This window comes from Centropristis striata, chromosome 8 (assembly GCF_030273125.1).
Source record: "Centropristis striata isolate RG_2023a ecotype Rhode Island chromosome 8, C.striata_1.0, whole genome shotgun sequence".
In the NCBI taxonomy this organism is placed as follows: domain Eukaryota; kingdom Metazoa; phylum Chordata; class Actinopteri; order Perciformes; family Serranidae; genus Centropristis; species Centropristis striata.
Window position 1 is genome coordinate 30,589,368 of NC_081524.1, and position 25,964 is coordinate 30,615,331.

The 25,964-nt window shown below is 40.8% G+C and overlaps 1 protein-coding gene across 2 annotated transcripts in view; it reads left to right on the forward strand.

Moving 5' to 3' along the window:
* The window catches only part of rspo2 (R-spondin 2), a 67,821-nt gene that overhangs the window by 2,917 nt on the left and 38,940 nt on the right, over positions 1–25,964 (forward strand). For both annotated transcript variants that reach the window (XM_059338839.1, XM_059338840.1), the window contains exon 3: positions 25,393–25,581. In XM_059338839.1, coding sequence (XP_059194822.1) covers positions 25,393–25,581 — 189 coding nt within the window. The remainder of the gene's footprint in view (positions 1–25,392; positions 25,582–25,964) is intronic.

The following is a 25,964-nucleotide window of genomic DNA, read 5'->3' on the forward strand; positions in this document are numbered from 1 at the left end:
TTGTAAATTGTAAGGCAATCACAGATTTAATCATATGCGCTGCGTGCCAGGGGAACCTCCACACTCTGCAAGCCCTCCACTGCCCATCTGCAAATAATCAGGCAATCACTGCGGGGTACTGGCACACACACGTTTTTCAGCCCCTCTGTGTGTTTCTCTCTCTGCGGATTGTCTGATGTAGATAGTATATAACGGATAGAATGTCTTCTTCTTTTTGAACTGCTTAAATGTGGAGGATGGTCAAGGAGAAAATCTGAGCATTTGTCTTAAGGTGCTTTTCTATCCGCGTGATGTGTGAGAAAAAGAGGGAAAGAGTGCCAAAGGAATGGTAGAGAGGTGGTGGGGGGTGGGCCAACCATTGGGGATGAGATCAAAAGGTTAACTTACACATTTGACCTCAAGAACAGCTTTAGGCTGAGCACTATAAGCTACACATTGTTACCCCCAGCTCTCAAAACGGATGTTACACTTGTCAAACTAATCCCATGCAAATATGTTCAGGTTTTGCCCTTACAGTAATGTTGAATGTGTGTGTGTGTTTGGGGGGGAAACAGCACATTGGGCCAAAAGTGCCATTCTAGCAAGCGATGGCAGCCGGCCAAGTTTTCGGTATTTGCTTCCTTCCTTTATTTATCACGGTTATATTGAAAGAAGCATGTGTAAGAGATCATTGTCCAATAGGCCCAGAAATGCTTGAATATTTTTCTAGCCCTCAAGGTTCCTGTGACAGCTTTATACACAGCCTGTCTGGCATGCACGAGGAGCTATCCAAACCGTTCAGGAGTGTTGAGACCCAGACACGTTAGAAACTCAATTTGGCCGCTTCCCAGGCGTAGCTGTTTTATGGGTAACAAAACACATCCTGCATAATTTAACAAACGTCATTTTCCCCCTTTTTACATGCATGAAAAAAGTTTTGCCATTGATATACTGTGCACATGCGGCCACATGAGCCAGCGAGGTGCATGGGATGGAGATGCCATTATAATTAGGGGATGTCAAGGAGAAAAACAGTCATTGCGTATGACTCGAGCCCGCTGAAATGTATGAGTAGAGGCAAGATTGGGATCTTTGTGTGGTTTCTGGGCTGATCTTGTCTTGCTCGCTCACTGCATGGCATGACCCAACCTCCCATTTGGCTGTGGTAATGGTGCATATACATTTTTTTTTCATGTAAAACAGATGACAAAACATATTAAATTTACACCTCCTTACCCCCTATCCTGCCCAATAGGAGTGGGGAAATGATGCCAATGAGCCCTTCTATGATATCATAGCTAGACACAAGGGTATTACTTTTCATTTTTATTCTCTGGCTAATGATGCCACCTGCTGACTACATAAAATCAGGCTTGAGTACCATTGCTGCCTGAAGGAACAGAGGCGCACAGTAGGGCCCTAAGACGTTTAAACAGGTAATGAATAGGTAATAGCAGTCAAGAGTGGTGAAAAGTTGCCATGTGATACCGTTAACCCTTCCACGTCTACCCAGAAATCCCAAATGTGAATTCCAAGCAGGCCGTAGCATGTTTCAGATCACATTCAACTGTGTAATCTCTTACTTTAACAGCGTTCCCAGATGTTTCGAAGGACAAAAGTGATTAGATGAAACTGCAGCCTAGCAGGGTGGAGGGAGTGAGGTCAGAGATGCATGACATTTTGCACCGCTGATGACAGTTGGCAACAAGGGTGTGTGTGGTGACTTTTTAAAGCCAGAGTACACAGTGGTTGTGATTTGTGGCTAAAACATACCCTTCTTTCAACAAAGGATCCCATAAAACAGTTGGAAACGTAATACTCTTTGACACGTGTGAATTTACTTTGTGGTTTTAGTTTGCTGATAATATAGCAAAAAAAAAATGTTTTTAGCTGTGTGAATCTAAAAATTATAGCATCTTTCGAAGATGCAGATAAGTAATTCAACTAGAGTGGCCTCTTTTTCTAAGCCCTGGAAATCAGGCCTCAGTGTGCTGAAAGCTCACACAAAATCCCAGGTTTGTGGGTGTAAGTGTTAATGTTGGAACCCGGTACTTGAGCGCAATATAATACGTTGATTAAGTGCCTAACGGGGAGGAGGCAGCTTTTAAACCAGCCTTGCCACTCTTGCCTTTGGAAAAAGTGAAAAAGCCCTGCAGATGGCATGTCTGTTAACAAGGCTTTCTCACATGATGCCATTCTAATCTAGGTAATGTGAGCCCCCTTTTTTAATTCCATTAAACAAAAAGAGTTTGTTTATTTGTCTTATAACTCAAAGGAAATGCTGAAAAGTGCAGGGGCATGTCCAGGGAGGGGGCCGAGGGTGGCACCCCATTGTCCTCAAATATGGCTGACATTACTGTCTTGAAGATGCTGAAGCATCCTCAATTTTAAAGCTAGAGTGGCAATATTATAACTAGACAACTTAAGGCATCAGCTGGTACCGTGTCATGCTAGCTTGTCAGAATATTAATGCTCCAAAGTTATGCTAAATTTTAGCAAGGGAAAAACTGGTCCCATGACTTCTCACCTCAAGATATCTGAATCAAAATGGGTTCTTCTGTACCCACTAATCTCCCTTTTACAGACGTGCCCACTTTATGCTAATCCCATGCACTCTAGGGCAGAAACCTTGCAGTTTTTTATTATACATTAAAATATGTTGTTGATGCCTGTTGTATTTGAATATTTCTGCATAGTTGGGTCCCTAAACATTCTTGGTATTGCATAAATTGGTTATGACTGGAAAGCTGAGACTGTTGAGGATTCAAATAGCTCTATTGTACTCATGTGTGATGATGTTAGTCTCCATAGTAACATTTATTTGTACTGAGAGCATTTATTGAAACTTGACCTCACTGTATAAAATGACTTGTTGTGACCTCTAGGACAATCACAGCCTCATGGAACTTTACAACCACTAACAAGAGACCTGTGGCATTCAGAGATTGTATGGCTGTCTTATGTATATTGACAATAAGATTTCAGAACAGAAGCGCCGTTACTAAAAGATACAATTCTTACAGTTATCTCCAAATGTCACAAGCTTTTGATACCAAATCACATCTCAAATTCATCTTCAGGCTGCCTGCTTTCAGATGACATGCACAACTTCTATGTGGCATCTACTATTGACCTGCTGTCTCCCCCTAAATATACCCTGTCCTCCCGATAGAAAAGACAAAAATCGGTCTATGGTGCGTCTCCATGAGTTAAAGTAGATGTGAGTACTGGAGATAGAAATGGTATAGTTCATTCTACCCCTGCATAAGTCAGTGCCCCACTTGGGCCACCCCATTCATAAAATTGTGTAGACACGCCACTGGTAAAGTGATCTGAGATTTGACAGCATTGAGGAGGCTGTGCTGGAGAGGTGGGGGCTTTTTTAGGGGATGAGGGAGGCATATTTAAGCAGATCAGCTGGAAACGGCTGAATGTGAACAGCATCACCTGAGAGGGATTACAGCGAGCCGAGCCTTGACCTGAGCCTGAGCTCCGGCGTCAAGGAACAGAGCTCTGTCTTTTCTCTCCCAGGCCCCATCAGCCAAGTCTCCATAAGTGTAAATCTGAGTGTGTGTGTGTGTGTGTGTGTGTGTGTGTGTGTGTGTGTGTGTGTGAGCGTGTGAGCGTGTGTGCGTGCTTAAAGGTGAGTGTGTGTGTGTCTGTGAGAAAAAGGGAGATACAGCGACACCCTGCAGGTGCATGTTCCCGATGCTCTAATCAAGACATCAAGTCCAGGACAACGTATATACACACACCCTCACCCACCTACAACCCCTCGACCAATCACATCCACGGTCTGTCTCAGGGATTATCATGGCCATTAAGGACAATGATTCACTTATGTGCTGTATTGATAAATCACATTAGTCTGACCCAGTCTCCGAACTCTGTCGAAAGACTAGCTCCTTGTTTGACCTACTAACCCATGCATGTCGATCCTGGCCTGTAGCGCAGCTCCTGCTTCGAGTCACAGCGGTATCAGATGAAGCCGGTGAAAGGCTCCTCAGTGCGCTCATGCCATGCTACACTGCTGAAAAAACCCCAGCAGAGGAAAAAACATGCAGTGGCATGAACTTTCTACTGGAGGGAGAGACACAGAGAGAGATTCTTTTGGGCACCATGTGACAAAGTGGGGATGATCTATTTTACTTTTCTTTGTTTTCACTTTGGAAAAAATCCATTGTCCCATTTTTCATGTGCAAAATGCAATTATTTGTCATGAATTTAATAGGCCATATGATCCGCTTATTATCCTACTTTTAATGTTGCAAGTTTTTTTAATTGAAAGAGGTAAGAGACAAGATTTATATTCATCATCTATCAGCGATTTGGGTGTTGCGCCATGTTTCAGTGTTTCACATGGATGAGAAAGCTTGTTTTGTAACACTTCTACACACTTCCATTGACCACATCAGTGAAGAAACATTCATTGTGAGCAGATTTGGTGCCTCGTTTTAAATTTTTTGGGGGGTGAATACACAAGGGGTTCGTCTCTTCCACCCTCAGTCATTGTCTTCAGAGGATCCCATATGCTGGCAAAGCAAAATGCCAAACAGATGTTTTTATTCCAGGCAACATTTTACCACACTGTAAAACTTCATTTTTTCGGTTATAAGTTATTATATAAAATCCTATAATACACTCCATATTTCCTCATGGTGATTGGAAACTCTCATGCAGGAGACAAAAACTGCAGTGTCCCTCCAGAGTGCAGGGGCGATTTTGTAACCCTCACCTATGCCCGTTCCGTCAATCGCGCACTCCCCTGAAGCAATTACACCTTAATACGTTTATAAAGCTACTAAATGTGACCAGCCAATTTGGTCCGATTCTCTCAAGTTTATTGGGCCGTAAAAACTCTAATGTGGGAATCATTTCTAAGTGCCACACATAAAACAACAACACAAAAGGAGCATTTTTTGAATAAATGAGTCATGCAAGGGCTTCACAGGTAGGAGAGCTGCCCAGAGCCGGAGATGGAGCCCCTCAGGCTTACACTGAAATGCACTTCCAGACTACTTACTTCTCACATTACTAATACACACCTCTAAAAGAATTCAGTGAAGAGCTGTTTAGAGGTAATGACGTGAGTACAATAGGCATCCATTGTGTTTTTTTCCCCAATGAATTGGATCATGGGAATTGTTAAAATGACCAATTTCCCCTTTTCTGTTTACAAAATAAAGTAACTGAAAAGTTAAACTTGGACTTTCTTTGGACATTCACCTAGTGCCAGCGGCTGATTCACTTAGCTTAGCATAAAGACTGGGAGCAGGGGGAAACAGCTAGCTGGCTCTGTACAAACCCATGGCTTTGACCCAGGAGACTGGCATTCATGTCCCGTCCGTGTCCCACTGGAAACTTCTTTATTCATGTTCTAGGTCACTGATTTAACAGGGTCCAGTAGTTCAGTGACTTTAAGCCAAACCCTGTTATTTTTTCCAATCTTGGTGCCGAACCTGAAGTAGTTTTGTATCAAAATGTTACCAATATGTTTTATACAGTGACCATCAGTTGTTTAGAACAGCAACCGCTATTTTTTAGGATATCATACCACTGTGTTGCTAAATTGAGAGAAAATGTTCAATCTCTATAAACAGATATCTGCACATGAATGCAAAATCTGTAGGCAACGGAAGAAGCGTTCTAGTTTCTGCTTGTAGTCCAGTTGTGGTCCGAGTAGTATTGACCAATAATGTTTGAACTGGTTTTGTTTACATGCCAGTAAACAGTCTATATGGAGAGCAGAAGAGGTAGAACACATTATCGGCTATACTGATATATTTGATTGTTTCGGCTATTGTCTCTTTGTTTTATTATCTGCCTTTATATGCTGTTATAAAGATAACCTGAAATGTCATGTAGACCCAAAACACCTACAAAGACTAAAAATAAATTGCACTGTAAACAATGACCAGCAAATAGAAAAGGAATCCGTGACCTGGATGTCAGTCTTCTGAATATATCGACTCCGAAACCTCAGAAATATTAGCCTTTGTCCCCAAAGGTTAAATCATCGATAGACCACTGATGGGTTCCGAGCTTGTGCAAGCTGTTTCCGGTCTTTATGCTAAGTTTAGCTAACTGGCTACGGGCTGTCGCTGATGAATGCTAAACAGACGTGAGTGTGCAACTTGGTAAATGAGGCTATTTGACAGACTTCTCACCTGCCCTAAATGTGTAGAAGAGGTTAACAGATTTTGGGATGTAAAAGCCCTGGGAAGGGTAGTTCATGTATAAGGTTTCAGGAAAAGGCCACGCTCTGTATCTGCTCTTGTTTGCCATGTCAGTGTGTTCCTCTGTGTGCATGCCGACTCGTACCTACTTTGCATCGATCTGCAAGGCCTGGAAATCTGAAACTCAAGTAGGCCCCTTGAGAAAATACACCGATGTGTGCAGAAACAAACACACACACACACCGACTCTAGTTTGGCGCTAAAGGCTGTTTGCATCAATGCCTGCTCGAATGGCTGCCGCTCTAACAACAGCTAGGCATGGGGCTCTTATTGCTACCCCGTGCCCACCCCTTAACACTCGACAGATGGACAAGACTCCTTTTTTTCCCCCTCTCCCTGCTTTTATGAGACCTCTAATTATGCTTACACGCCACATCAAAATAAAGCTCAGCATGCAATGCCTTTGGTATGGAGAGGAAGTGAGCTGGTCAGATGCAGTAAAGAGTCTCTCTCCGAAGCTCGCCTGTAATTTGGTGGTCCAAGTCTGGACATGGAGAGGTTACCTTTACCTGCAGCTGCCCCCACTATCACACACTGACTCTCTCTTGGTTACTTGGAATCTTTAGCGTAGATATGCTTCAGTATTTGAATACTTGGTTACATAAGGACCTGACTTGTTCACACCATTTTCTGCCAATATGATAATGTGACAATGTGAAAGATAAGCCTAACACACTTTAAAAGCCATGAAAATATGTGACAGAATATGTTAGCCCCATTGATGTATTCAAGCCAGGACTGGAGGCAGGCTCTGTTATGGTTTTGGCTGAGGTTGGGGTTAATGATGGTAATTGGGCACCCTTAGACTAAATGAAAACTTGCCTGTGGAATTAAGCTTGGACTAGTTGGGACAAGAGCTTTGAATGCTACAGCGGGTAAGGCTTACATTGGATTTTTTTTTTGTTTTCTTGGGCATGGAGCTGTGTTGAGGCTGGCTTGTTCCTCTATCTCCTAGCTCCCAAGCCCTGTGGTGTGAAGAGGGGAAGGCCTCATGGTGGCCTGCGGAGTGCAGAAGCACCCGGTGTGTTTTTAATCAGGAACAAGGCTGGGAGTCATTACTGGGCCTCGATGTTGAGCTCATTGTCTCTCTGACTCCCTCTGTGGAGAGAGAGGAAAACAGAGAGTGTGGGGTGGGGGAACAGAGAGGGCAACGTAGCGTGCATGTCAGATGTAAAGAGGTCTTAGAGGGTCATCCACTGAAGATTTATGTGGTCAGATTCGAAGAAGCAAAGTGATGGGAAGAGAGGAAACACAGAGTGGTGGAGGAGTGATTGAATGAGACATACATCTGTCTGTTATCAGAGCGAAGCAATAAGATTGTAGATCAATCATGTAATGGAGGCTACAGTACGAAATATTTTGCCTCAAGGCAGCGGAGTGTATCGCTTGTTACGCCAGAGTTGTTCAAGCTCACTTTCCAGTAACTGTCGAACATCTTGATGAGCTGTGTCTGTGATAAGAGAGCACCTCTGTCTGTCTTTACACAACCTCTGGCTAACTTGCTAGCATTCTAGATGCCAAGTAGTAAGCTCATTAGCCCCAGATAACAGTGCCTTATGTTATATATAGTTACACCTGCAGCAACTGATTTCTTGGCCACTTGGGGGCAACAGAAACAAGCTAGATACAACATTTACATATTATCATCTCATTGATATTGCTAACTTATTAGCATATAGTTGCTTCATTACAAATCCAAGAGATACAACGCAACATTAGCATTCATGAGGAATTGTGTTTCTGCCCATGTATCAAATGTAAATCCACTATTCACTATACCTGTCGCTGTGGTCTGGTCTTCACCATTTTGGCAAAGTTTGGAATTTTAGCCGTTGCCTTCACCAGTTTTTCATTTTGGCTGTTGCTAGTTTTTCTAAAGCCAGAAGGGACTATATTTGTAAAGGTTAGAGCTGGGGAGCACGGCACTAAGTTACCAGCTAGCGGTAGTGTTTGTTAGCTAGATTGGTTGGCAGGATGCATCCGTAACTCATGGTAACTGTGATATCAATTGAAATGCTAATTTTGGTTCCCAAAAACTCTGCTCTATATGGAACAAAAATGTTAAAAGTAAACACTTATAGACAATTTATAATTTAACCAGTGGAGTTGCCCCCTGCAGGCTATTAGAAAGAATGCAGGTAATTGCTGACTTTTATTTTTGGTGTTGGATGGATGGTGTACAGTGATTTTATTTATTCATTTTGCTTAAAAAATAACTCGCTGTGTCTACGAACAGCAGTCATGCAACTGACTAAAACAAAACAATGAGCTAAAAAGCTGCTAAAAAGCACAGTCGAGCTGAAAGGAGCTACAAACTCAAATGATGATTCTGTCTTTGTTTAACACTATGAATTACACCCTGCCTTTCATTCATTTAATTAATTGTTAATCTAAAAAAATATTTATTCAAGTATATTTAGGATTGTTAGGCTCTGCAAATTCAACCAAAGAAAGTTGGATTTTTACTGTCTGTGTATAGCCAGACTGAATGGCGTCCTTGCTGACGCCTCTCACAATCAGCCTTTTGTGGGTGGATCCAACATCTTGTCAATCCAATTACAGCTTGCAATTTGCTTCCATGGCTGTTGCAGTTGGGTTGCATAAGTGAAATACAGCTGGCTGACAAATTAAAGGAAACATCTGTATAAATGCCTAAAGAATCGACAATTTCTGGCACTCAATGGTTTGATTTGAAGGCGATTTCATTTAGTGGAGTTTTTAACAGCTAAATTTTAAGGCCACAATTTAGAATTATTTATAATATATGGAACATCTCAGATGCAATTGGTTAACATGACAATCTTTTACTCCTGAACTGAGCCAAGATGTTTCTACGCCACTGGGCCCTGCCCTGTTCACTGCGATACAGTGCATGTCTAAACCAGTTGTCATGTGGTTGTGGTCATTGTTGTTGTTTGTCGTGTTGTTGTCTGTGTTGACTTAAGCTCATGTATGTTTTTGCACGCTGCACGCCACACAGGCTCATCCAGCTCATCCAGATACATACACATAGTGTCTATTTAATCTGCCTTATGATTTTAACGCAGCTCATTTTTACGTTGTGCTTTGTCAAAGGGGACATCAATTGTGGTGACATTTCTTTCTCCGTCAGGGTTTCTCACTAACCTTGTTTTAGGTTCCAAACAATGAAAGAAGGCTGCGGTAGAGACAAATCCTAGACAGAAAAGTATAAAGCTTTAACAGAAAAAAGAAGTCCATTAACATTTCACAGATTCCTTCACTCTTTTTTCCCCTCTAGTTATGCACTTGTATTACATCTTGGCTGACTTCTCCTTAACTGGATATTATTTTATTTGGACTGGGGCCAGGTCTCAGGAGCAGCGGCCTTAGCTGTGTAAACAGCTGTCACCAGCAGGAGTCATAACTAATAGGTATCTGTAGACAGAGGTCACATGTAGTTTACATGTTTACCAGCTAATGGCTTTAGAGATGGTACTGCCATGGTGCAATAGAGGGCAAGTGTAATGGACACTGTGGGGCTGGTTATTATCATCAGCAAGCACAAGGGCACACATGCATATGCATAAAATAGTATATTCTTAAAAAGAGTTTGCATAACTTTAAAGGCAGAGGGGTTATTTTTTGCAGAAGAAGAGATTGCATCTAAGACATTTTTTCTGACTGTTTAGAGAAGAGGAGACAACTCATGTGGTTGAGTTATTGCATAGCTCTTTGGCACATCCAGGGCTTTGGAACATTGTTGTAGCAGCCAATACATGACATCCCAATTTGCTGCTCATTTGTAGCAGTAAACAGTGTGGCGTGTAGGCACAAGACAGGTACAGCTCAATGCATCTGTTGCTCACATGTAATAATACACTTAGCGACCTCATGCCACCCTGAAATTTTGGATGCAAGTCTCTGTTTCTTCATCCAAAAGTTCCTTTTATCGCTACATCTAACACCTCCTTTAAGTTCTAGCTCACCTGCATACCAAAGCTCTTTTTTCTCTGGCAATAGATGATATTTCCACACCCAGAAGTACACGTACTTGCACTGAAAGGAAATTATCTTCGCTCCACAGTCGTCATTTTCATTTTGCTTTATGTGCTCCATTTTGGCCTGTGGAGGCCACTCATACTTTATGAAAGCATTGATTCCAAGTCTCCCTCAAAGGGCACTGTAGAAAAGAAATGTGTACTCCTGAGGGCTGAGCATTGCCTTTTAGAGCCAACACAGGCCGGTTTCTGTTAAGAAGCTTGCGCGGTGCCAGCCATTCAGGTGCAGTTTTGTGGTGGTGTGAAAACATGAGGCCAGATGTGATCCAGACACCTGCTAGAGCAGAGAGTGGCCACCCTCACCTGGATACAACAAAACAAACTGTATATCACAGGCCTGTAAAACACCTCAGATGAACTTTTCTCTAAAGTCTTTGCATGTGTGTGTGAGCGAGTAGTTTTATGATCACCCGAAAGTTATTGATAAATACACGGTCAAATTGAAAGACAACTAAAACAGCATGTTGGCTGCTGGCTGTTCTCATTCACTGTTCATACTTATACCTAGTAAAAAGCAACTATAATTTGAATGTAACCCACGTAAATGTGAGTCAGGAGGTGGTTATTACTGCCCATTTTTAAGTTTGTTGTTAAACGGCGACCTTTAGGGACCTCTAGTAGAAATTACAATGGGACCAAAGTGGGGAGGAAGGAGCAATAATGATAAAAAAATGATAAAATAATGAAGGAATAGAAAAACACAGGACCCACGTGTTCATTGAACATTGAAATCTGGATTGCCTTTTAGATAGTACAGCAGATGATAGTAGGAAGGGGGAGAAACCAAACAGACATTTATACTTAGGGTTAAAATTAAACATGCATATTTTAATCCAAACAAGTTATTTTTCTAAACTTAACAAAGTAGTTTTTGGTGCCTTGCCATTGGTTCGAAGGCCCAAGTGATGATTCTCTCACCCTAATCAAGTGTTTTTGTGTTTTTTGTTTTTATTAACAACAGCATTGTCACATCATATAACATTATATATATATATATATATATATATATATATATATATATATATATATATGTAGTTTTAGTGCCAAAGTAGTTCTGTTTCACCGCCAAGTTAACCAAGTGTTTAAAACTGTGAACGGTCAAGTGTTTAAAAGCATGCAACCATTTCTCAACATTCAATAGAAAAGTAATATTTTGTAAGATATCATACAAGCAGTTGTAAGAGGGTGTGTTGGCTGCTTGGGACTGGATCAGAAAAATATCAGTATTGGTCTTATATTTAACCCTCTAACCACCGCAACGATAAGATCACGGTGTGGTGGTTCCTCTAGTAGGAAGCAGGCTTGAGTTAGGTGAGAAAACAAGACAAGTTGTCTTGTTTTTCCACGAGAGACCTAATGTAGATATTGGATCCAGCCCAGTTTTGGGGGGAGAAAAAATAAGGCTTTGATGTTTAGGGTTTTGTTGTTTTTTTGTGGCAGGCACCATGTGTGAAAGTGAGACCATGTCTTTGCCATCTGCTCCCCGTGGTGCACTCCACTTTTGACCCTGGCGATCACCTCACATCCCCCTGTTGTGCTCGGCGGGCGAGGAGGGGTGTGAGGTTGTATCTTGTTAAGGGGTTAATGAGGTAGAACTTTGTAGCAGACATCCTACTCGACTCGGTATAAAGGAAGATGTGAGCAGTTAGGTGGCAAAGACTATTTTTTTTTGGTAGCAAGTTGTTTTTCTTTCCCTTTTTATTGTTTTGTCTCCATTTTCAATACTAAGAGCTTTGTACCTTTCATAGATCACATGTCAATCAAACTGGTTAGTATACTACAAATAAACTGAGCTTTAGAGGGGCTGCTGGATGAATTTTCTTACATTTGGACAGAGCCAGGCTAGCTGTTCCACCTAGTCTTCATGCTATGCTAAGCTTACTGGCTGTTAGCTTTACATTTAGCATGCAGGCATGACAGTATTTCCCCAAACTTGATTAGTATTTAACTCTTCCAATAAAAAAAAATAGATTTTCATTTCTCTTACACATTACATTACTTTTCATTTTAACTTTTTTAGCATAATGATGCATTCATCTTTTTCTAATTTTACTTAACGGTTAAGTAAAGGGCAAATGTAAATGTATAGAGCAATACAAGATGAATCCCTCAACATCATCACTGAGGACCCACTAGACATGTAGCTGTAGAGACTCTGCCTTCTTCCTGCATTCAGTTTGCTGTGTATTGGCCTTTGGGCACTGAGTGTGTAGACCCATTAAAATGTATACCAACCAAGTGCTAGATTTGTAAGCATGTATCAAAAAGTGAAGCTACGAAAATGGCAGATACAGCACGTATATCGAGCCCAAGCGGCAAGCTGACATAGCCCCACGGTCAGGGGGTGACTACTTCTGGTGTGAAGTTGTATGTGGTTTTTACAATACTGCAATGGAAAAATCTGTCTCACTGCGCCTTTACTTGATTGATTTGGTTTCTTTTCCCAGCACTGTCTTTTAGTGACAGTAATAAACCACTGTTTTTGATTTTTAACATTTGATAATCTTTTAGTTTGCAATCTGTTTTTGTGTTACACTTAAACAAAAGATGAGTATCTCCCATCTGGATTTGCAGCTACAGTATGTTGCGCTTTTTGGCAAGTATGAAAAATCCTCATCCAACTCTTCTGTTTCTCAGATGTGAGAGCTGAAAGTCGGGATGAGTTTAGTCAAGGTGATGACAAATGGGAAAGGGAGTGAACACAGGTTAGGGTGGGAGAGACAGAGCAATGCTACATGGGGTGCAAATATGCCAAGCATGCCCGCTAACTTTACTGATCCTTGCCTGTGATGTCCTTGTTCCCCTCCCGCACTGAGGGAAATCCACGGCTCGGTCCCACTCACCAGAATGTGTGTGTGCGTGGGAGGTGTGGGTGTCTGTGTGTGAGTGAGTGAGTGAATTACTAGACTTCCAGCACGTTGAGCTACAGGTGTGAAAATTAGGTGTGAGGTTTATGTGTGATAAATTACCAACATGTGGGCTAATCGGAGCCACTCCACCTTTTCCTCCACCCGCCTTTTCCTCTTTTCCCTTTTCTTCTTTCTGTTGGGGGAAAACACATTTCTCCCACAGCTTGACTGGATTTGAGGGAGTGTAAATATTGAAATATTTAACGGTCTAAACTTTTCCCTTTCTTTTTGGGCTCATTTCTTACTTCACACTGCTTGTACTTTAACAGTAGTTTGTATTTTATTGGTTCCTGTCAAAGGCTGGGACTAAAGGGGGAGTTTCAGGGACCTGAGCAAAATTAAATCAGATATAAAAAAGACTTATCACAACCTTTACATCCATCTAGTTTTTTCTTATTATGAAATAATTTCTTGGGATTAACTTTTTTTTTAAATATTAAGAAAGTTCACAACAAAGAAACGCATTTCAGCTGCAGACATTAAAAGTTGTTTCACACCAAGCATAACAAATAATTCTGTGGGTTTTTTTTATGAATGTTTGTACACCCCTGCTAAACATTCATACAGGGGTAAAAGAATTCTGATGGACCTCAATTTCAGATGATTTACATCTGAAGAAATCTCCAGTTCATACATTAGCTAGCTTCCTGCCAAAATGGGGGACGTCTTATCAATTTGGTTTTTCACCACCTGATATTGTAGGATGAACACCTGAACGACCAAATAAGGGAAAACATGGCTTGAGATCATCCAGATGCTGGGATACGATGAAGATGCTAATGTAACTTACGTTAACAAAATACAGAAAACTAATCGAAACCCAAATTAAATGCTAACACTAATGCTAGCTGTTGAGGATAGCCCCCTATTGTGACCAATATATAACATTAGCTAGTGCATATTAGCTACATTACCTTTGTCATTGTATGCTGCTGAGCAATCTCAAGCCATATATGGTCGTTTATCTGAATAGGAAAATTTGCATGTTGATTTTCCTTATTCCTGCACCACATCCTCCCATTGCACTGCTAAGCATGGCTTTAACACATCCTCCATACTTTGTTTGTAAGTCTTCATTTTCTTTTCCTGCTATATTGCTGACTAAGTTCCTTTCAATTTTAAGCCTGTATGTCCAACACAAAAACAAACAAAACAATCTTCGAAAAATCAGTACATCATAAAAAACGTTTAGACCCACAGCAGCAAAAGAAGTCCAGATGGATGAAAACGGCTTGTCATTTTGAAAAGTTTCTTTTTATTTTTCCTTTTCAGGCGCAACAGGCTCCATAGGTTAGATGCAGTAGTATTCATTTTTTCCATGTAAGATTTCTGGATTTCTCTGATAATTTGAATTTCTTACAGTATGTTGCAAACACCTCCTGGACAGTTGAACTAATCGTTTCCAAATGTATCATCTTTGGACACTGTGACTTTAAGCTATAAAAGTATTTATGATGTTCCACATGACGTTTCACAACTAAAAGCCAATGTGTTTTCAGCACAAATTTGCAATTAGCCCATGATCTATCAAGTTCAATCTGGAGAAGTTAATGATTTTATCATCTTACTTCTTGAGACCTCTCATTAAGACGTAATCTGTAAGTTTAAGTGCTTAATTTCCTCATGGTTTCTATGCTGTTTGGTACTCACATTTTCCATTTGCACCTGTTTTTTAGTGCTAAATACACATATTAGATCATGTTGCAATCATGAAACATCACTGTAGGTATGATGCTGCACGTGCTGCTGTGAAACAGTCGGAAATTAATGAGGCGTTTCACAATAACATCAGCCTTTTTCTTTGAAAGAGCGAATAAAGATGGGTGAGAAAGAAAGAGCTGGCAAGAAACATAAACCACATGCTCGTCTTCTGCCTGCCCTGAGAGTGATAAAGTCCATTATCCGTGAGTCATCGATGAACTCCTATAGTGCTTCCATTCCTGAGTGTCATAAAGTCTTTTTGCACCTGCGCTTACCAACCATGGTGTCTGATACGAGTATCAACGTCAAGAGAATCAAAGACAGATGGTGAATGATGATGTGCCACTCAGCAGGAAGTGCCAGGTTGATTTTAGAAAAGAGAAGAAAAATGATAACAGACACATTTTTGGTTTCATTCTTATAGCATGTGTAGAGGTTAAGGGAAAAAGTCACTACACGTGTGATGTTTTATGCATTATATTGTGATGAAGTGTCTTGCTTTACACTATTTTTTGGTGTAACCACATCATAGCTTAATATATAAAATCCACCACCAAAAATAAAGCTGATTATAAATGCAGCATCACCAGGAGTTATTTTTAAAAGTGTTAAAACTGTTTTAGAATGGATTTTCCCTTTACTGGAATAAAAGTTTAGGATGATTAAAAGTTTGCATTGTTTTAGTCATTGGTTGAGCTATGTTGACATTGACTGTGGACAGATATTCCGTTGTTTTTTAAGGCATGACTGAACTGTAAAACATTTTATGGCACCGCAACCCACAGTGAAGAGGCGATGCTGTCACTTGACCACCACATCAAGGTCATTCCCAAAGCTTTTCCCTCCTGTGTGACCATGGAGCTTTCCATGGCGGTCACATGTCTGCAATGGCCGAGGGTGCAAGTGTCCATCAATGTGGCAGAAAGTGTTTAAAGACTGCAGTACATACCGTGAAATTAGGTCAGCTAGGTCACCTTTTATTTCTAATTTTCCTCAAACAAGAATTATGAGGTCTCTTTTACATCAGGGGATCCAGATGTGAGATTTGACCCAGGACACAGGATTTAAGTCATAATCCATCTTTAAGATGTTAATAAGGAAGTGAACAAACCAAGGGTCTTCGTATAGAGTTGGAAAGAGTGCAGGGGTGAGAGCCATGATGAGTTCAGCTAGACAGATGGGCGAAAGGTGCAGAGAGCGTTTCCAGATTGACTCAGAAACGCTGTCAATGTCTCTATCTGACTGTCTGCAGGTTTAGAAACACCGGATATAGGTGCATGGGATACGCTAAGACATGCTTGTACGGGTGTTTTTTTCTAAATAACTGATATAGTTTCATCAACTTTTTTATGATTGGGTGGCAGCTTTACAACCAGCAAAATCATCTATTTGAAGTCAGGCTATGTAGCTTTTTAAAGAAGAAATAATACATTGTTCTGTTTACAATTTAGCTACAAGCTGACTGATACTTTGTACCTGTTGTGGAAGATCCATATAAGTAGTCTGAATAGCGTGAATTCATTAAAGTTGAACCAAGTACTTGGGTTAAACAAGTATCTGGAATGGATCATGTCTTTTTAAATAGTTGTAAATTGTTAATAGTTTTCTAATATATAATTAACATAGCAACTTCTGATCAAGCCATAATAATTACAGGCGTAAAATATCAATTTATGGTTCCACTAAGTTTAAGTCACGCCACCTCCGGTTTAAACTTTACCCATTCTGAGTACGGATACAGATAGTTGGTTGAACAGATACAGATAATGTTGTACAAATTCAGCCCTAGAATTCTTCCCTTGTCTGGTCGACGGACAAGCAAAAAACTTTTAAAAAGCTTGTTTCTGAATGGAGTTTGGCTAAAGGGCTATACTATGCAGGAGAAACTCGACTCTAGGCTTTCCGACAGCATCACATGAATTTCTTGCACAAGTTGAAACTTGCGTATTCGAACACAAGAATGATATGAATTCCACAACTACTCATCATTGCATTAACTTTGTATGTAAATATACCATGCGATTTTTTTATTTGTATATGGTGTGGAAAGGCCTTTCGATGACTGATCGTACTTTCGCTAACCAGTGCTGAACAGTAGTGTAACATTTAGCATTATTTTGTAATTGCTACTTTAACAGCTACGTAATCACCTGTTAAAGAAATATGCCAATACAGTGTCTTGCTGACAATTTGTGGAGAATGTCGAACACTTTCACTTTTGTACAAAAAATATGTAGCTGGAGCTAGCTATCGATTAGCTTAGCTGAGCATAGCATAAAGATTTAAAAGCGGACAGCTAGCCTAGCTTTACCAGCACATCTCCAGGAAGTTCGTAACAAAAAATTCTCAAGCCTTTCCTTCAACTTGAATTGAGCAATAAAGCAAATTAGCGTATTACCCAAGATTTTAAAGTACTATACCTTTAACAACAAACAGTTTGTATCATGGTGATGTTGTCATACAATGAGTCAAATGTAGTTCTCACACCTGCATGTGATTGTGTTTCAACCTGTTGAATCACACCAAAGTAAATTACCTTGAGCTTCTGTTTTATTGTGCACTAAAAAGCGCAACTTTAAATTGGCCCCCATTTTCCAGTTGCCTGTTTGAACCGCGGCTGCCTGTTTTACCCATTCACTATATAAACCACCACCCTTTCAAGTGAAGGTTCAAATCCCTGCGCTGCCTGCCTCGCCTGGTGGATCTGTGTCACAGGAACACTTTGGCCAAGCTAATATGTCTGACAGCAAATGTGTTTGCTCAGTCTCATGCTGCAAAATCATTATAAGCAGCAGGACTGTCCTAAATTATAAACATGTGCTTACAGTATGATCTGTTAAAGTAAACTGGGGGAAAAAACGTAGATCCTAAAACCTGACTATTTCCAGCTGGAAAAGAGTCGTAGGCAAGTCCAACATATTTTCTGCTAAATTGGAACAGAAATGTGCCTTCAGCGCACAGGCCCGAAGTACCCCCCTCTTATCCCTTCTGTTTTTTCTCCAATTTTTTTGAGCTAAGTGCAACCTCTAGTTCCATGACAAATAAAGTCACGGGCCTGAAAAGCGGGCAGTTTGATGTCATTTTCCATGTACCAGCTTTTAACAAGCTTGAACAATGTTGAGACGTTACAACGGCTGGTGAACTCTGAGTGCGAGGGTTGACACCGTTGGCTCTCCTGCCTTTTTACAGCTACACAGTGTAAGCCCGGAAGGTTTGGTGGTTTGAACAGAGATCCAGAAAGCGCCTGTTGCTTTCTTACGGTTCTGTCCGCCGCCCGTCGGCTGGTGACTGCACTGCTGCTCTGTCCCGTATCTGCCCTTTCTCTCTCCCAAGCTTTCTCTTTTCCCTCTAAAGTGGAGCAGGAGTAAGCTTATACCATCATTTAGGGGGAACATGGGAGGTGGACAATAAACAATAATTGTCTCAGTGCCACGAGGAAAGCGTATAATTCTGTTGGTGGATGTGATGCTTTCCACATGAGAGCACAAATCTTCTTGACCTGCTGCTGCTATGCAACTCCAAAACTTGAGGTTTGCCATGACTGCGTCATCATATGACATTTATATTTCGTAGAGTTGCAGTGAATAACTCTTTTTGTCGTATTACTTGATGAACTTTCTCATATAGACTGTACTGTAAGTGCATTTTTCCAAACAATGGATCGTGTGGCTGCTGGTTAGTTGCATTCACAGGCTGTATTATTAGATTTACATACCAGGGGCCCTCAGAGAAATGTAGGAGAACTGTGAGAATAGAAACAGTTGTGTTTTAATATAAGCTCTTGTCCTCCTTTTGGTTTGTCCTCCTCGGTTTGGAATTTGCTGCTGCTTATGATATTGCCTGAAGTCTGCTGCATTTCCACATCAATTTAGTAGTTCAGCTAGACGTACACTTTATCCACTTGGTATACGTTTTCCATTTAGTGCAGTTTAAAATGATACGTGACAAGATAAAATCGAACAATCGTCTCACAAGCATCTGTTATGTACCTCTGTGCCCAAAATTATCAACAGCTAATGTGGATCAAATTCGATTTTGTCTAAGGGTGACCCACTGCACTCTCTTTGGGTTTATACAGGGGAAAGAAATCAATAATCCACATAAAATTAGTGTTAATAGGTTAAATAAGTGATGATGGAATGGGGTTTGGTCTTAAAGTATCTTCTGTGCTCACTGGAGTTGCTCAGTCGACAAGTCTTTGATGGAAGTGAGCAACTGAGAAGTGAGAAAAAGACATGTAACCACTATTTAAATATTTCTTTTATAGATATGGCAGATCACCAAAATCCTACATCTGATAGCAACATATACCTCAATATAAATGCTTTAGCATTATGAAACCCCATTCTGTCCATAAAACATAAGGAAATGGTACTAAACTTTTATTAAAAATCAGATAAGATCCAGTATGTACCCCTCTGACATGGTTATGGTAAGTATTTTTATATTATACTATATTTCTTAAATCTATAATGCATTTTATTTATGTTATTATGTAGCGTTATAATAAAATTGTCAAATTTAAAGAGCTGAAAATGATTCCAAAGTATCAGTTTTCAGCAGCGCAGGCTCTAAAACGTTTTCACCAAAATCGGCTTACAAGAGCCTGTATCAGTGAAAGCCTACGTAAGAATGTACTCTTGTTCTCAATGTTAAGTTCGGGGCTCTAGAAGAAACACAAAAATTATGTGCAATTTGCCTTGTTAGGGTTTCGGGTTGCAGAAAGTTGGAATGGGTCAATGTGAATGATTTCATGGGTAACGGTAGGTGAGTGGAAGGCAGGAAGTGAGCCGGCCGTGGGAGGAACCCCCAGTATATGTGGAGGTTTTTTGGCAGCCTCGAGCGCAGTCTGTCACGCTTGCTTTGGACTCATAAAAACGTACCTGAGACAGAGTTTGGGTTTCTGCTGGATCTCACTGCGGCCCTAATTGCTCTTGAGCTGCTTCAGAGCAAACCTCCCAGCAAGCCCACGGCTGTAGAATCAAAGTGCTACACTCCAAACATGCCGTCATTCTGACTGTTTTGCATGAATGAAAGACCTAAACCTCACCTGAACATGGTAGATACTTATCAATGAATATCTGCAAGGCCATTTCACCATGTAATGTTGATTTTATGGTCTCAATTATGATTTAAAAAAAAAATCTATGCAATAGTCTTATGCAATAGTTTCAAAGATGATGGTGACCAAAAAATATTGGCCTAGGATTTTGTTTTCAGAATAGTTTTACATTTGGGGAAGTATGCTGGGGAGAGTGAAGGCTCTTTCATGATCAACCATCTAGATATGGAAGGAGCCTTTGTGCATGTTTGCTGAAAGCTCAAGGATACCAAAAAAGGGAGTAGTACTACTGGAAATTGTGGAGGCAATGCAGCCAAAAGTTGAAAAGTGAGACACTGCCACAGGGCATGAAGTCATTTTAAAGATGGTGTAAGATTTTGAGAAGAGGCGGAGCGAGTTTGTGAGAAATAAAATTGGTATTTTTTGTGATTTAGCCCCTACAGTTCTCGTGTGCAATTAACTTATACACCACTGTCATAAATATGAGCATTTGTTTTGATACATTACATTACAAAAACGTTTCTGTGCCTGTTTACTTCCTTCTTCCAGCGGTCCAAAGTTCCCGTGCTAGTGGTGTAAACACCAACACTCCCTTGGTATGGTGAGCTCCCAGTCATGGAAGCTAACTGACTGTAGCTATAGTTAGCAGCATTTAGCAAATCATAAAGCTTTCCGTCCATCCCATTTTTAGATTTTTTGTTCTTAGCTAATGTCAAAATATTCTTTTAAAACATAGTTACATTTCCCCTTATAAATGCGAATTAACAGTGGGATTCCCCTGAAATGCTAGATGTATTTTTCTCTCTGTGTGACTCAAAATCATCCTCCATCTATACTGTCACAATATGTTGTTAATGTATGAGGAAGAGCATATCTGAAGGATCCTTCATGTGGTTCCTGTAGAAGAGCAGCAACTTTATAGCAGTCCTCTGCCTTGCAGACATGACACATTGAGGCTCTTATTAAGTCTTCGTGTTAAAAGGTTCTTGCAGAGGCTTCTTCAGTGATCTTCATATGGACCATGGCTTTTGAAAATACAATACTTGAGGCTTAGAGGGATGTTCAGTGAGCTGTCAGAAGTGGGAACTGTGGATATGTTTTGTTTCACGTAATATGTATTCTGTGGTTGAAACTGTAAACGGCGTCGGTTTATTGTGTGCAGGGAGTGGCACTTCGCATGGCATTTACACTCCACTCCTGTTTAAAAAACATAAATGGCAAACCTGGTATCCATAATTTCACTATGACCACTGTATGTGCAGCCTTTCTATGTGTCTGCGTCACTTCGGTTTCAACGTGATTGACAGAAGAAACGCTAGACGAGCTGAGGCATTACATGATTTGTGGGGAAAGAAGAAGCCATAAAGGACAGTCGAGCATGTGTCAAAACACGGTTATCATTGGGACAGACTGGTTTAGTATGCGTCTGCTGTTGGAGAAAGACACTCCCCGCACACTAAACATACAGCTTTATGTTGCCAAATTAGGTTAAGCTGCAATGATCTATAGAGACTTCAGAACTAACACTTAGCCCATTTCCCTTTGATTTTCTCTTCTTTAGTGCCACTTAAAAACATCGCTGCTACATGTTTTGGCAAACTGTTTTCAATTTTCATGCCAATAAAGCATGCTGAGGTAAAGATTTTTACTCACCAGCCCCTTCCAGATACTTTTATTTTCCGTTATTTTCAGTTATGCTGCAAAGGAGCTACTCTTATATTTCTGTTAGTCTCAAAATTCATATTCATATGAATGAGTGTTTTCTTTGAGAATGGCTGAAACCTGCTGGCAGTCGACAGATTGATGTAAAGTGCGCGAGACATTATGCCGGTAGTGTAGGACGTGAGTTGGACAGCGCTGCTCCAGACACTGTGAATTGTGGCCTCCTTCCTGACATACCTGTGGCCTGAACCTCCAAACCTTTCCACAGACACACACACTAGCTAATCTCCCAAGATCAGCACCAAAAGAGTTTCTCTGCGCCGTATACAGCCTTTCCTTTCCCCCCTTTTTTTGCCCCCCAATTGTGCGCTAATTCCAGGATGTGGGATCTGCCGCATTCAAAGGGCGTGTGATTATGTTGTCCTCAATCAGCGTGCATTGCGAGATTAGCAACCAGCACAACAAAGACAACAAACAGATTTTTGAGCCGGAGTCATGAAGATTTTTTTCATTGCCTGTCCGGTGATCTAAGATGACCACAGGCCCTGATTTTATTGTTCTATTATTGTTAGGATAGTATTGTTAGCACTGTGTCAATAGTTACAGAGTAGAGCCGGCTCAAAACGCGCTGGAGCAATAAGCTTTCCAGCTTCACAGTTCTTTACTTTTGCCAAGTTGGCTTTCCCTTCCTTGTCAGTGTTGCGTTCAAGTTTGGCGAGGGTCGAGGGAGTAAATGTGACCAAGTTAATGTGAATGTCAGTTTGCTGTAAACATATCCAGACTGTATATTCTACAGAAATATATGGTTAAGCATGAGGTCTGGTCTAATGTTGCAGTTTAGTTTCACTGAATGGAAGGACTGACAGAATGAAATATGATATATATTTGAGAAATTCTACTTGTGGTGTTACCTACAACACTTTTAGTACAGCTGCAACAGCTTTTAAAAATAAATAAAAGTAACATTTGTGATTTTTTTAGCATGTTTTATTGTAAGTATTTAAATTTAATATGAACATGCACCGTATTCAGACATGTGATTTAAGAACTATATCAGAAACTGTAGAGAGGAAAATAAACCCTGCATATTTGATATACTGTACTATAGTCAGTTGGAACCTTAATATAAAGCACCTGTGTCCACCAAGTAAAGCCAACTGACTAAAGATGAATTGAGAGGCAACCTGTATTGGATCAACTCAAGAAATAATAATATCTCAGACACTGGATTGACAGTTGAACACAAGACACAATTTTCCATCTGAGATTGGGAAGAGCCAAAGCCAGTCATAATTCTAGGTTTTCTCCTTCCTGTCTTACCGAGTAAGTGCCGACTAGAGATGAACAATCACCAGTCTGTGTGATAAATAGGCTTGGAGCACACATCCCCGGCGCTGCTGTGATCGATGCGGTGTCGCCATAAACCTCATCCCTAAAGACCATCAGAGACACATTCTGATTAGCACTTAATCTTACCTCCATCCACCCAAGCTTCAGGAGAATGAGTGTAGTCTGGCAGAGCCAGCATACCTCTCTCTGAAGACCGTCTCCCAGCACACCAACAAAAGCAATGAAAAAAGATAAGTCTGACATTCGTTGACTGATTTTCACATGATTACAAACTGATGCTTGCACTGAGCCCACTTAGCGCTCACTTTCGTCTGGGTGAATCTGTTCGGAGAAATCTAATATGCAGATCCACGGCCAGCGACGCAGGCATGCTCTGCTCTGTCTCTCAGGGTTTGTCCAGTTTGCTGCACAGTGTTTTATTAAGCGTTGTGGTAGGTCGCTCGGTTTGAGCGCCGCTGTTACCCGGTCCCTGCTTGTGATATTTAAGACTTGGCTTAGATCAACTGAAGTGTCTCTCATTTGGAGAGAGTGCATTCGCCCAAGGACATTTTCCTGTAAACGGGACGCTAAGGAGTTTACATTGAAAGTCACTTATTGTGGAATGAACTGTCTTGTTACTGGCTCCTTTGTCTTCCGCAGGCAACTCGAGCCGAGGCCAGAGCCACTGCGGTTTTGGGGGCTTTCATCGGCTGTCTCAACACAATCGTTCAGGAGGCCAGCTCTGACCAGAATTAATGCAATATTCACATTCATAACCAATCAGCATTCGAACGTCGAGAGGGGAGCCAGAGTTTGCATGAATGACAAATTGTTGAATTGGACATATTTACTATGAATTAGAGAATATCCTGCTGATATATCTATTATGGCTGTTTTGGTTTTATTCTTGTACTCGGCTTGTTTTCTGCTGGTCAGCCCTCCCACAGTTTAGTCTGTTGCCTCGAGTTCACCCTGTCCTTGTCATCGGGTGAAGTCAGGGTCATCCACACATGAGTGATGATACAACGGATCTAAAAGAATTCTGTTTTTTTTTTTTGACTGGTGCAGAATAAACAGCCTTCTGAACCACCGTGTATGAGCTGTAGCAAAGACTAACAATAGCGCTGAACTCATATTTAAACATTGCTACGTTTTCTAAAGCCCTCTACACATGATGAGCTGATGGAGCTATGCTCACTGTAGCATTACCTTAAACAAAGTTGGGTTTTATGTCACCAGGTAGCACGAAACTGCCAAAGAAATTGGAAAACAAAAGTGAACCTAGTAAAGTTTATTTATGTATATTAATTTAACACAAAAGTAGGCACTGGCAATATTCTTTTAGAGTAAGAGATGGGTGTGAATTAATAACGAATGGGGGCATTAAACTTTCTCTTTCTTTTTGGTAATCACTGGTCATTGGCTGAATATTGGTGAGACAAGCGTAAGCTCGAAATGAACCTACACTAAATATTTATTTTATGAATTATATCGTGCTTATTGTGTTTCTTCTGTCATACTCTGAATATGAATGAAGTACATGCTATGTGTCTTGCTACCATGTCTCAAGGCATAAATATTTAGAGTTGTAATGAACAACCACATTGAAAGATGTAGTGTATCATTTCAGCTACATCACATTGGTAATATTTCAAGACACCTAACCACTTTTGTTTATTATTTGGTCTTATTCAAAATAACAAAGACAGAAGAACACTATTTATGTTAATCAGCAATAGAATGAACATTAAATTTGCATGCAGCTTAAATTTACCTATAGCTGCAAGGAATATGACATTGCCTTTGATCTGTCAGCCTCATGGAAGAAATATTTGACAATACTTTAGTGTATAAACAAATTAAATTCATTAAAACAAGTAATTTGGTGTTTCAAAGTCATTCTACTGTATTAAACTTAGACAGATGGTTATTTTAATTATCATGAGACAGGACACAGTTTGCATGTATACTCTTGTGAATCTTCTTTCTCAATTAAAACCTATTCTGTACACCCGGCTAGTCACTGCATTAAGCAGGTGCACGTATTGGATTGTCATTTCACAATGTTACAAAAATTATTGGAGGAAGTAGAAATCAAAAAAGTTTTTTGGGTTGTGCCATGCCATTGTTCTGACATCCCATTGGTCAAATGGACCTAATAGTCCAAAAGTCTGAAGAAGTGATTGTTCCCTAACACTTACCAAGTGTTTTTTTTTTTTTTGCCTTAACCGCTGTAACATAATATTTTTTGAAGCAGCATGTTGGCAGCCATTAGATTCCAGTGTATATTCAGACTATTGGGCCATTAAACCTATATATCTATGCATTGGACCCCAATGACATGTTGGAACAATGAGCAATCCTCGTGTGGGAAGGGTTTGCGTGACTATAACCATTTAACTAGCACTTTGGTTGAAGCAAACTGACACCTTCACATATTTACCTCCATGTTATTAATCAACTTTTCCATTTACTCTTCTGTGTTTGTCTTGCAGCTAGCTATGGAGCGTACCCCATCTGTAAAGGCTGCTCGGTGTGCTCCAGAGACAACGGCTGTGTAAACTGCCAGCCCAAACTCTTCCTGTTTTTGCGGAGGGAGAGGATGAGGCAGTATGGGGAGTGTCTTCACGACTGTCCAGCCGGATACTACGGCATGCGCAGCCCTGATATCAACATGTGCTCCAGTAAGTCCTCCTGAGTTCAACCCACCCAGCCTCCCTCGCACTCCGCCTCTACCCCTCAATCCCCCATACCCCTGACTTTTCCCCAACAACCCCACCACACAATCTTCCCCAGACACACATACACACTCCCTGAACTTCCCCCTTTTCCCATAACACATGATTTATTGTCAATTATCCAGAGGAGACACACATACCTCGCAATTTGAACGGCTCATCTGTTCACACAGGTGGATGTAAGTAGTGAAGCCTCGTCCTAGCAGTGTCTCTCTTGGGATTTAAACGTGAACTCCAGCTAGGATGAGCGCTGTTTCTCATTTCTCTTCAACACTCCCTTTACACCTACAATACCAAACATCCTGCAGTCGCGATGATGTTTGAAGGCA